Source organism: Podarcis pityusensis (assembly GCF_964106645.2).
Source record: "Podarcis pityusensis genome assembly, chromosome: 3".
Taxonomy (NCBI): Eukaryota; Metazoa; Chordata; class Lepidosauria; order Squamata; family Lacertidae; genus Podarcis; species Podarcis pityusensis.
The window spans coordinates 26886-39966 of record NC_138026.1 but is presented as its reverse complement, the minus strand read 5'-3'; the positions used below and the strand labels follow the sequence as shown (position 1 = coordinate 39966).

The 13081-nt window shown below is 46.9% G+C and overlaps 1 protein-coding gene across 9 annotated transcripts; it reads left to right on the top strand.

Annotated features, from left to right (window-relative positions):
* The first annotated feature begins 3040 nt into the window (after nucleotides 1-3040).
* LOC308474077 (uncharacterized protein) lies at nucleotides 3041-10973 on the top strand. 9 transcript variants are annotated; one of them, XR_013984488.1, is made up of 7 exons: nucleotides 3058-3615; nucleotides 6043-6119; nucleotides 6482-6871; nucleotides 7256-7388; nucleotides 7602-7703; nucleotides 9003-9121; nucleotides 9994-10202. XR_013984488.1 is itself a non-coding variant. In XM_081000064.1 (4 exons), the coding sequence occupies exons 2-4, from the start codon at nucleotides 6814-6816 to the stop codon at nucleotides 10124-10126; spliced, it is 324 nt and encodes a 107-aa protein (XP_080856190.1). In that variant the 5' UTR covers nucleotides 3052-3615; nucleotides 6698-6813; the 3' UTR covers nucleotides 10127-10202. The 9 variants fall into 9 exon arrangements, 2 of the variants coding, with proteins under 2 accessions (XP_080856190.1, XP_080856191.1); XR_013984487.1 differs by having other exon boundaries at nucleotides 3046-3615; nucleotides 7602-9121; XR_013984490.1 differs by lacking the exon at nucleotides 7602-7703 and having other exon boundaries at nucleotides 3066-3615.
* The last annotated feature ends 2108 nt before the right edge of the window (nucleotides 10974-13081 follow it).

Genomic DNA, 13081 nt, shown 5'->3' with positions numbered 1-13081 from the left:
AATAGCTTTGTAAACAAGCATTTTGATTTCCCTGCAAATGTCCCGATCCTCTGCACTTCAGTTGGGAGAAAGCTGCACTCGCAGAGCTCAGGTGATGCTGGATTTTGGTATCAATGTGGAAAGATAACTGCCCAGGTAGGAAAAGTGATACACACTTTCCAACATTTGTGGTGCTGCAGAGGGGTTGTTTTGTGCTGGTTGTTTTGTGCTTTTTGGTGCAAGCACTTTGGTTTTGCGGATGTTGAGCAATAGGCCAAGCTATTCGTAAACTTCTGCAAAGGTAATGAGGATGGTTTGGAGGTCATCCTCTGAGTATGCACACACTATGTTGTCATCAGCATACTAAAGCTCTATGACGGAAGTTATGGTAACCTTACCCTTTGCTTTCAACTTACTCAAAGAGCTTTCCATCTTTTGATACGTTATTTCTACTCCGTAGGGGAGTTTTCATGGCAATGAAAATAATAGAAGTGGCAATTTTCATGGCAATGAAAATAAATAGAACACAACCCTTGTTAACACCTGAGGCCACTGTGAATGGTTCGCTTTGAGAGCCATTGTTATCTGTGATTGTTGCTGTCATATTATCACAGAGGAGCCAAAGGATGTTCACAAATTTATATGGGCAGCCAATTTTCAGAAGGACAACCTACAAGGCATTACAATGTACAGTGTCAAAGGCCTTAGTCAGGTCAATAAACAACATGTAGGGGAAGTCCCCCCCCCCCTTAGTGGCACAGTTTCTATCTTTTTGCTAGATCTGAAAGGCCTTCCTTTCAATCTCACTGTCATTCTTATGAAACCAGTCCTTGATTTGGTACCCAGCAGGCTACAATAATAGATGTTTTTAGCATTGTCCAGTGTTCCTCGATGTTATCAAGGAACTCCAAAAGCAGATGGTCCTTAAGAGTCGTTTGGAAGCTATCCCGTTTAATAGGATCTTGAAGAGCTTGAGTGTTCATTTTGCACCTTGGTTTCCTTCCCTGAAGACTTTGTTGAGGTATAATCTTGATAGCCATCATGAAATGTATTAATCTGTGATCTGTCCTGCAGTTGTCAGCACTTGTCATAGATGAGCACATCACGGCAATCTTCAGCTCAGACAATTACATAGTCAAAGAGGTGCCAGTGGTTCGACCGAGGGTGCTTGTTATAAGGTTGTGCGCTGCACATATAGTCAAAAGTAAGATTCCGTATTGGTTGCTGTTGCCAATTCCTTCTTTCCCAATTTTCCCAGGTCACAGATCGAAATGCATCACAACTCTTGCATTAAAATCACCCAGGAGTATTTTTTTATCCTCCTTAGGCGTCTCCTTAGGTGTTTGGGGTGAGGGGTCAGAGTCTAGGGTAGGGATTTAGGGTTAGGATTTAGGATTTAGGGGCTAGGACCCCTAAATTGACCCCATTTAAAAATGACCCCAAACCCAACCCCTAGACCTAACCCCTAACCCCTTAACCCTTGCCCTAGCCCTAGCCCCAGCCCCTAAATCCTGAACCCTAAATCCCTACCCTAGACTCTGAGTCTCACCTCTAACCCCAAACAGTAAGGGTTAGGGTTTACGATTTAGGGTTGGGGTTGGGGTTCGGGGTTGGGTTCGGGTTCGGGTTAGGGCATTGGTAGGCAAACTGAGGCCTGGGGGCTGGATCTGACCCAATTGTCTTCTAAATCCGGCCCACAGATGGTCCAAGAATCAGCAGTTTTTACATGAGTAGAATGTGTTGTGGAATTCGTTCATTTTTCCCCTTCAAAATATAGCTGGCCCCCCACAAGGTCTAAGGGACAGTGGACCGGCCCGATGCTGAAAAAGTTTGCTGACCCCTGGTTTAGGGTTAGGGTCTAGGGTTAGGGTCAGGGGTCTAGGGTTTGGATCAGGGTTTACAATTTAGGGTTTGGGGTTAGGGTTCGGTTTAGGGTTGGGGTTAGGTTAGGTTAGGTTAGGGCAGGGGTTGGCAAGCTTCACCTGCCATGGGCCGGATCACTTCCACAGAGATCATCTGTGGGCTGGACTGGCGCAGCGCGATGTCGGAAATGGTGTCTGCGCATGTCCATAGCGCTGGAAATCGCTTCTGCGCATGCCCAAACGCCGAAAATAGTGTCTGGACAATCACAGACGTGATTTCTGGTATCTGCGTGTACGCAGACACCATTTCCAGTGCCACTTGGTAAGTCCCTGCGCTGTGGTGTGCTGCTTTAGCACAGGGGACTTGCCGAGCAGGCGGCTTGGTTTGCGGGCAGCTTGTGGGTCGGTAAAACCGCATCTGGCCCATGGGCCGCACGTTGCCAACCCCTAGGGTTTAAGGGTTTAATGTTTGCGGTTAGGGTCAGGATTTAGAGTTTAGAGTTAGGGGTCAGAGTCTAGGATAGGGGTGTAGGGTTAGGATTTAGGATTTAATGTTTGGGTTTCGGTTAGGGCTAGGGTTAAGGGGTAGGGGTTGCGGGTTAGGGTTAGGTTAGGGTTAGGCTCAGGGTCTAGGGTACAGGTTTAGGGTTAGGAGTTAGGGCTCGGTTTAGGGCTAGGGTTAGAGTTGGGGTTGGGTTAGGGTTTAGGGTTGGGGTTTACAAGTGGTTAGAGCGTGTGGCTGGGAAGCATTACCTAGTGGTTACAGCGAGGGACTGGGAAGCTTTGCCTAATTGTTAGAGTGACTTAATGGGAAGCATTGTCCAGTGGTTAGAGCAAGTAGCTGTGCTTAAGAGTGAGTGGCTGGGAAGCAAGCAGCACTTCCTCTGCTCCCAGTGTCCTTCGTGGCATAATTGGATACCTAAATATCCCTTAAAGTGCCATTTAAGAGTGCAACATCTAGCAATTAAATTCAATCACCTTTGAGCACAAGGTTGTGACGTTGTTCTGTGTAAGGGACACCTGCATATTTCTGCCTTTCAGCGGGTTGGACTGGATGACCCTTCGGGTCCCTTTCAGCTATATTATACGATTCTTTGGAAAGTGCTTCAGGAAGAATAAACGGTGGGGGGCATTCTTTTAAGTTAGCTCACATGGCGAGGTGGTCCCTCTGAAACTTTATTATTTCTTGCATGGCAATTTGAGCTTGACATATGCTATGCCTGTTTTTACACGGGGCTCCTCTTTCTGTTCTTGTGGATGGGGGGGAAATCGGTCCCACTGATATTTCTTAGGTTTGTATGGGCACTGCTGAATTCCTGCTCCGAAAAGGTGAAGGAGAAGGAGGGAGGGAGAAGAGGAGGTGGAGAAAAAGTCAGCAGCCGGAGCTCAGGAGGCGCCCTCTGCAGCCATTTTAGGAGAGGCACGGAGGATGGAAGAAGAATGGCAAAAAAGGGCGGAAACAAAATAGCCAGGATGGGGGGACTGCATGTGGAGAGGCTGCGGGTGCCATTTTTGAAGAGGGAAATGGCTGCCCGGAAGTGGAAAAGGGCGGATAATGTTACCGTAGCCATTTTGGATGAGGGAATTAATATCCGGAAGCGCCTCCATTTATGGCGGTTGTTGCCAGCGGCGCCATTTTGTGTCAGGGAAATAGATGCCGGAAGCGCCTCCATTTTGAAAGATGGGGGGAGAGGGACGTCGGCGGCAATAGGCGGAACTTCTCACGGATCTGGGCAAATCGCTGGGCGGATTAGCTAACCCTTTCCTCTCCGAGGTAGGATCCTCTCCGTGTTTGCCACTAGCCGGAGCTCGCGGTCCACGGGTAGCCGCTGGCCCCGGAGGGCGAGTCCTCTTTGCCCCTTTGCCTGCTTCGTTGAGAGGGGGAAATGTGTGGCCTGCATGCGCGGCCGGGGAACCCTTGGTCAAAATTCATTTTAAAGGCTGGGGGGGGGGCAGAACCGAATTAACGGCGACGCAGGGTGTTGTCTTTTATTGTTATTTACTATAGTGGATTTATCTGGCGGTTCACAGGATAAAAAGACGGGGTAGAAATATCTGTAAATAGTTTTTAAAAACACCAATAACCTTCCCTCCCAGAAGCGTTTAAAGGCTGTAAAGCCCTTTCAAAATGCCTAAAAAGAACATTTGGGGCTTGGTCTCGTCTCCCCTAACCCTTAACAGTAGAGGTTTTTTTATTTATTCTATTTTGGGGAGAAACACCCCCGGCCCTGTCTCCTTTCCCCATTTCTCAGCAACTCCCAAGTAATTGGCTTGAGATCTCTATTGCATTTAACCCTTAGACAGCTTTTGTGAGCCTAATCAAGCAATGTGCTGAAAATTTAATTTGCTCAGACGAACCATTGCTTCCATCAGTAGTTTTGGAACCAGGTAATTCCTCCAGATTTATCCACACTAGCCAAGTAAAGTCAAAACACATACCTTGAATTGAATGCCACAAGAATAAATGGGGATCAGCCCCTGCTATAGTGGGCAGCCCCAAAAGCCATTTGTGTTGTTAAGATTTTCAAAAGCAGAAATAATATTTACAAAACAGCAACTTCAGACCAGTTTTGGACACTTGCAGCACTTTGCAATGTTAAGAGGTGCTCTAAAGAAAAGCACTTTCTACATTCATGAGCCTCATTCCCCCCCCCCCCTTTTGCTGGAGGTATAAATGTTGTTAGCAATGTGCAATCACCCTGAAGGCTTCAGGTCTGCTCCTGACTGTTGAAATGCTCCTGGGGAGGCTGTAAGTCAGTCAGTAAACTCTGCTTCCAGTCAGTAAACTGATTGCAAGGTGTCCTTCATGGCATAACTTGCAGCTGCAGGAGAAGGTGTGGATCCTATACCTAAATATCTGTAATACCTAAATATCCTAAATATCCTAAATACCTAAATATCCTAAATATTAGGATCCTATACCTAAACAGTGTATCTGAAGAAGTGTGCTTGCACACGAAAGCTCATACCAAGAACTAACTTAGTTGGTCTTAAAGGTGCTACTGGAAGGATTTTTTTTATTTTGACTATGGCAGACCAACACGGCTACCTATCTGTAACTAAATATCCCTGAAAGTGTCATTTAAAAGTGCAACATCTAGCAATTAAATTCAATCACCTTTGAGCAGAAGGTTGTGACACCTGCGAGCTGGACTTGATGACCATCACAGGATTCTTTGGAAAATGCTTCAGAAATAATAGAAATAGCATTCATTTAAGTTAGTCGTATGATGGCACAGTAGTCTCACTTCCCTGTAAACTGTATTTTTCGCCCCATAGGGCGCACCGGCCCATAGGGCGCACCTAGTTTTTTGGGGGGGGGAATAAAGGGGGGGAAATTATTTTTCCCCCCAGGCTGCACTCTCCGGGTTTCGGGCTGCAGGCTGCTGTCCGCAAGCCTTGGGAGCCTGGCAGGAAGTCGCGCCGGTCTCTCCAGGCTTGCGGATATCTGCCCGAAGCCTGGAGAGCAAGAGGGGTCGGTGCGCACCGACCCCTCTCGCTCTCCAGGCTTCAGCGAAAGCCTGCATTTGCCCCATAGGACGCACACACATTTCCCCTTCATTTTTGGAGGGGAAAAGGTGCGTCCTATAGGGCAAAAAATACGGTACTTTATTACTCCTTGCACTGCAATTTGAGCTTGATATATCCTATGCCTGTTTTTACATGGACCCCCTCTTTCAGTTTTTCTGAAAGAAACCTGTCCCACTGATATTTCTCAGGTCTGTATGGGCTCTGCTGAATTCCTGCTCCAAAAAAGTGGAAACACTATGACAAGCTTAAAAAAATGTTTTAGTATAACTTTATGAAAAATACAGAAGCTTTTCTACCAGGGATAACGGACACAGGTATAGCAAGAGAAGATCAGAAAATATTCCTCTATGCCACAGGAGTGGCAAGGATCCTAATTGCTAAAAACTGGAAAAAAGAAGCTGTGCCAACAAAAACGGAATGGCAAGACAAACTGTTAGAGTATATTGAACTGGCTAGATTAACAGAGGCAATTAGAGATCACACTAGACAAAGAGTTTCAAAAAGCATGGGGGAAAAGCAGAGAATACTTCACAAAACAGTGCCCTAAAATACATATGAGCTTCCTTGCAGTGGGTTGGACTAGATGCCCCTTGATGCCCCTTTCATGTATCCCATGCTCCCTGTCTCTCTTCCTCTCCTTTTAATGACACTTCCCCCGGTTTTTTCCTAGCTGGGCCGCCTCCGGGAACCTAAGTGCTGGCACCTGCAATTTCGCCTGCTGGCATTGTTCTGACAAGATCCATTGTGGTAAGTTTTGGCGTCACCAAAGACTGCTGGGATTGCTCTGACAAGATCCATTGACACCAGTTTTGGCGTCACCAAAGGAATTAAGGAGATGTGCTTCAATTCCCCTCGCAGATAGTATTTAACCCATCACGGCATCTCTCAAAGCATAGGAACTGTAGTTTCCTATGGGGGGAGAGAATATTCTGCGCAACCTTTCCCAAGGGAACTCTGGGAGTTATAGCTCTGAGAGGGTCTCTTTGGGAAACGGAACAAACTACAGTTACCACGATGTCGCCCCAAAGCACCCTGGGAACTATTGCTTGCTCTGGGTGTTGAGGGTTGTGGCATCTGAACAGTAAACAATCTGTCCTTGCATTCCACAGTATACAACTCCTTGCCGTCCCAAGCCCATTTCTCTTCCTAGGGAACTCTGGGAACTGTAGCTCATGGGAGGAACAGCACTTGGTGCCCTGAACTCTGGGAACCAATGGGCTGGCACCGCCGAGTGTCGCCTTGGCCTGCGACTTTGAAGGCACCGCCTGCAGCTGGGAGGACGTCAGCATGGGCACTGACCAGGGTAAACTTGCTTCATTTGAAAGGCAGAGAAGCATTGCTAAGCAGTTAGAGCACCCCTTTGACCTGGTGCCCCCCAACCAGGCTGGTACATGAGCACCTCGGAGCAGCGAACCAAGCCACCTGACTCCGCTCCCTGACCATGAGTGACGCGGCCACAGCCTGTGAACTCCGCACCTGGTACAGTATGGCCGAGAAAGGTAAGCTTGGGGCACTGGTGGTCAGAAATCCAACAGGCGCAGAGCCATGTGCTTGGCCTTTTTCCCTGTGTGGAGGAAATGCCACGAGGCACAGTTGTCGTAATTCCATATTGATATCACATATTACATTTCTAAGCTGCAGGACATACCATGGTGATATCATATAATTATTATTTATTGATTTCCAGACTACTGACCCGCCTGGTAGGGCTGGCATAATGAAATATCATTCTTATCATGAAATTTACTGATGCCCTGCTTCCCATCCCCCTTTGGGATTCCTGGCAGCTGACCGATAAAAATGTTTATATATCTATGGTTCCCATCTGCAAGGGTCAGGCTAGATGACCCCTGGTTCCTCACCCCTCCGCCCTTCCCCTGCAGGACTCAACGGGAGCTTCCCAGTGGAGCTGAGCCTCGGAAGCCAGATTGTCCCCTGTGGCGAAGCCCTGCGTCACCCTCAGGTGCCCGGCGCCCCCTGCTGGCCTACACCGGAAGAATCCGCAGTGCTTTCCAGGTGGGTCTTGGGCTCCTCACCCTCCCCGGCCGCTCCTTATCTGGAGCATGTCAAGAGCGCAGGTGACCTTCTCGGTGATGAGTGTGGCACTGGACAACGTGTAGTTCAGGAACTGTCGCCCCCAAAGTAAAGCTTTATTTTCCGCCTCCCCAAAATCTGGCCAACCAGATAGATTGCTTGGAGGCAACCCATTAATCCTCCCAACATTTCCAGGTCCCTGGAGCTGCGCCCCAAGTGAGCCGTGCCTGCCAAGCGGCTGCGTGGCCCCTGCCCGCACTGAGGACTGTGGCAACGGTGGAGATGAACGGGGTTGCGGTGAGCGGTCAAGGGGGCATTCAAGGCCAGGGGAACATTGGCACCACCAGAAGGGAGGGGGTTACCAGTGTCGCAGGAACCCCCCCCAATCATTCAGTTTGTACAAACTTCACACACACACACACACACACACACACACACAGACACACACACTACATATGCTACACTTCTGTTATAAATTCATAGAAAATCAACCATACATCGGATTTGCACTGTTCCACTTTTATTTTACTCCATGAAGGAAGGACTACAAAATGGGGAAGGTTTGATACAGGGCAGCCATAATCCCTTCAGCATACCAGCACATACACAGGAGCCCTGCCCAGTTGCTATGCCAACCCTGATGGTCCTAGACAGATGACCATCAAGATCACAAAGAACTTGCATATGGGAGTGGATTCGGCACCGACTGGAACAAAGGACAATAATCAGCTCTTCCCTCTGGGGGCAGGAAACTAGGAAACTGCAAACTCCCCTCTGTCACCTGGAAAGTACACATGGGAGGAAAGGGGGAACCAGCCAGGAGACAGGACACAACTCCTCCCTCAACCCCTCCTTTCTGTGATGTATGTTTCTGGGGGTGGTCTTGATTTACAAGGTGGCAATTTCAAAAGTCTTTATAAGGTCTTGCACACCATTTTTCTGGGTCCTTCCTCTCTCCTGCAAGTGAGGGGAGCACCCTGTTGCAACAGATCAATAAAGGCCAAGCCTACAGGCTGCTGTTTTGCTCCAAGTTATCCTGGTTGGTGTCTTTGTTTTTGTCCAAGGGAGCCCTCGAAATTTTCCGTTAACACCAGGAAACCTCCCAACCAGGCCAAAGCATTTGAGGAGGGTGCGGAGTATGCTGGCTGAAATGGGGCTTACCCTGGGGAAAATCCTGAGCGGAAGTTGCAAGTTGGTGGCCACCACTGCCTCTTGTGGCAGGAAGTTCCATAATGTGTGCTTTGTAAAGAAGTACTTCCTTTCTTTGATGTGTCCTGAATCTTCCAGCGTCCAGCTCTGTGAGTTCTACCGTTATGAGAGGGAGAAAAACTTTCCTCTATCCGCTTTCTCCAGGCCAGGTCTCATTGGCCTGGAGAAATCACATCTTTGCACAATTTAATGCACAAACAGTCAAAGAACAAATAGGAAATAGGAACAAATAGGAAAACTCCCCTGCGTTTGCTAAATAACCACATCCCTCATTTGTGTTGCTGGGATAAATTTATTTAACACTCTGATAAACTCACCTGCCAAAACACAGGAGAATATCAACAATCCAGCACAGAAAATTTTACCCATGGTGTTTTGTTTTTCCAGAATCAGCTAAAACAGAAGGGAGAGGTCACCCGTTAACCTGTAAGGGAGCAAATATTCCTTTGAGAAGTTTCTCCCGAAATGGAAGGCACATGAGACTCTGTAATTCTCTTCTTTGGGAGGTGGGTGTCGTGCAAAGTGGCTTTGGGGAGCTGGATGCGAAGGAGGCACGTCCCAGGCCTTTGAACTGCAACAAGAACAACCTGGGAGCATCTCTCACCTCCTCACTCTGGGAGCCTGCACCTCCTCACTCTCTCAATCGCTCCGCTCCCAGGCGAGAACAAAGACCAACCTCTCTTGTGGGGTTAATGTTACACATGGCGTTCCCATTATGTAGGGACTGGTGATTCGCTTCATCATTAGGGTCCAGACTGAGGTTCCCAGGGTGGCACGTGGACTCCATGGCACCCTCTTAGCACTCACCAAGACCCCCTCTTAAAAAAGTTTCCCCAAAATCTGTTACGTTTTTACAGTGCTACAAGACCATTTGTTTTGGCAGTTGAGGGATTATTTATTTATTTATTTATATTGCCCTTTATTTTACATCACTGTAAATTATTAAATAATAAAAAATAGTGTTTGTTATTTAGATCAATCAATATAGCTCATTGGGCAGAGCACAAGACTCTTAATCTCAGGGCCATCCTTTGAGCCCCATGTTCCCAGGGTTCCCTGGCAAGAAGGGAACTCTACCCCTAACAAAATCCTAACCCTAACCCAGGGCCATGGGCCAGATTACTCCCACAGAAATCACATCTGTGCGTGTCTGCTGCTCTGGAAATTGCTTCTGCGCATGCCCAGACGCTGAAAATCACTGGGACAGCTCAGTCTGCAGAGCAGGAGACTTTCCATCTCAAAGTCCTGGGTTTGAGGGGCAAAAAGATTCTTCCCTTGCAGAGGGTTGGACTACAAAAGGACCTTTGCTTTCCTGCTCTCTCCCAAACTGGGAAACTCCCAATGGAAAGTGCTCTGACCTTTCTCTTTTTCTTCATAGGGGTTTTCACACCGTACAGTATCTGCTCTCTGACCGGGCTTGGTTTAAAAGCCTCCAAGTATTCCTTGGATCGAGCAGTGCTAATATTTGCTCTGCTAATCTTTCCACCAAAGCTGGCCGGCTTCTGGATTAAACACTGGATTACGTTCTGTATTTAAAACAAATGTCAAATCAATAAAAAAATTTCAAGAGAAATGCTAAAAATATAATTGAGACGAGACAATTTAAGGAAAATTCACCAGAAAGTATTCCTCTTTGTTGCGGTTAGTGGCTGTGGACATGGCATAACATTACAGCACATGACTCCACCCCCGAAGAATCATGGGAACTGTAGTTTGCCCCTAAACTATAAGTCTCAGCACAACACATGACTGGCTTTTCATAGAGACCACTTGCAAAAACTTGTGGTGCTAGAAGATCTTGCACCTTATATTTACCCTGGGATCCCAACCACCCTTGCCCAGGACACCAGACTCAGCTCTACGGCTGCAAATATAATGTTTGAAGGTGCATTATACAAATGTGACACAAGATGGCAATTGTGAGGTTATGGCAAATTCAATATATTCTTCAAAACACCTTTTTTTTGAAAAAGTGTTTTCATTTTTAGATTCCACCACAGGAACACAGGTTCAACGGAGTTGCTGTCCATCTGAAGATCATAAGGCCTTTTGTGCCTATATCAATCCCTCGGGTGGTAAAATCAAAGAAGTACAAAATACTTTACAACTATATATATAAATATATATAAATTCCAACACACAGAGGAGCCTTTGCTGGAAGGCTGCGGGGCTATGCCTGGGAATCAAACTCACTGAACTTCAAAGAACTTCTGAGAGAATGTGTATAGGATTGCACTATAAAGGCCTAAAATTTTGACCAAGATTCATGGGTTTGAGTCCCATGTTGCGCGAAAGATTCCTGCATGACCCTTGGGGTCCCTTCCAACTCTACAATTAGTGACGTATACATCAATATAAAATAAAAATGTGCTTTTAATGAAAGGGCTTCTGCTGTGCTGTTTTTATTGCCATTATTAGTTTGGTTTTACAAGATATTTATATGTATACACACACAGTTTTAATTCTATCAGTGTTTAATTGCTTTTTAATTGTAGATCCCCCGCCCAGGTTTTAGCTTGTCTTCTTTTCATCCATAAACTGCCTTGGGTTCCCATCAGGGAAAAAGGCAGGGTACAAATAAATGTATAATAATTATAATAATAATTTCAAACTGGGCATTTTTTGTTTCCAATATACAATGCTGGCAAGAGAGAAAGGCCACCCATAACTTAGAGTGCAGAGGTGAAACAAGCATATGATCCCCCAATGAGGGGTGTCATAGAAATTTAATAAAATTAGTTTAATCAATGTAATAACAACATTGCCTTGACCTGCTTGGCTGAAAAATCTCGCATGGCTTCTGGAAAACCCAGTGGAGGCCGTAGTTGAACTGGGGGGGGGGGGGGCACATGGAAACACCTGGCCCATTGTCCCAGGCCTCCTTGCCACTGGCATCCTTTCACCCATAATGCTGTGACCTCCAGGTGCTTGGGTCCCCTAGAAACACTGGTGAGGTGAGCTTTCATTTTCTTTTCCCACTGAGGATTGGAAAGAGTTGAAAGATTAGAAATATTTGAAAAAGATGGAGAAGAAGATCTGATAAGACCATTAAAACTAGCTGCCTCTGGTTGCTAACCGTTATTTTGGCAGATTATTATCAAACGGCCCTGGCTTCTTTTTTTGAAGTTTACAAAATAACAACAACAACAACAACAACAATTGTATACCCATAAATCTTACCCATAAATCTCAGGGCAGTTCACAGCATCAGATAAACAAAATAAAAAAAACACAAAATACATAATAAAAACAAAGACAACCCAATAATTTATAGCCAGCCAAAGCTTGACTTTCTGATATCTGAAGATCAGTCTCCTATTAGAGGGACAGGAGCAGGCTTGGCAAAACTAGAAAGAAGTCTAAAGGAAATTCTCTGTGCCTCATCCTTGAATGATTTCGCTCTCTTGCCCATCATAAGGCAACCCTAGTGGGCAGCTCTTCCTCGGCTGACCCTTTGTCGGAAGGAGGGGAGTCCCTTGCTTCAGGGTCCTTGCTTGAGGCCGGGGGGCCTCTGTGGCCTTCCCTCCACTTCGACTGGAGACCCAGCTGCCCCCCCCCCCCGGACAGGGAAAGCCGTGACAGCTGGACAGCCTCAAGGTCTGCATCTTGCCTCCGAAGACGCTTCGGCTGCCTCCAAAGACGCTTTGGACATTTAAGCCAGTGCAGAAGTTGGCAGCCAGGTTGCTAACTGGGGCAAGACAGATTCAGCATCTGACACAGATCCTACCTTGACAGCACCAGCTGCACCCAATTCCAAGGGCTACTTCTAATGGAGAAAGCCTTCAACAGCTCAGGAGAAGGAAGGAAGGGGTGAGAGAGAGAATGAGAGAGGGAAGGAATGAGCGCAGGAAGGAAGGGGTGAGAGAAAAAGGAAAGAAAGAGAGAGGGAGAGAAAGGGAGAATTGGAGGGAGAAAGAGAGGAGAGAGCGAGAGGAAGGGGAGAGAAAGGGGAAAAGAGAGGAAAAATAGATGGAAGGAAGGAGAGAGAGAGAAGGAAGGAAGAGGAAAGGGAGAAAGGGAAAGAGAGAGCGAAAGAGAGGGTGGAAGGAAGGGGGGAGAGAGATGGAAGGAAGGGAGAGAGATGGAAAGAAGGAAGGAAGAGGAGAGAGAGGGAGAGAGAGAGAGAGAGAGAGAGAGAGAGAGAGAGAGAGAGAAAGAGAGAAAGAAGGAAGGAAAGAGAGAAGAGAGATGGAAGGATGGGGATAGAAAAATGGAAGGAAGGGAGAGAGAGAGAAAGCGATAGGGAGAGAAAGATTGAAGGGAAGAGAGAGAAAGAGGAGAGAAAGATAAAGAGAGAGAGAGGAGAGAGAAAGAGGAGAGAAAGATAGAGAAGAGAGGAAGGACGAAGGAAGGAAGGAAAGAGAGAGAGAGAAGGGAGGAAGGACGAAGCAAGGAAGGAAGGACAGAGAGAGAGGGAAGGAAGAGAGAGAAGGGGAAAGAGAGAGAATGAGAGAGAGAGAGGCTGT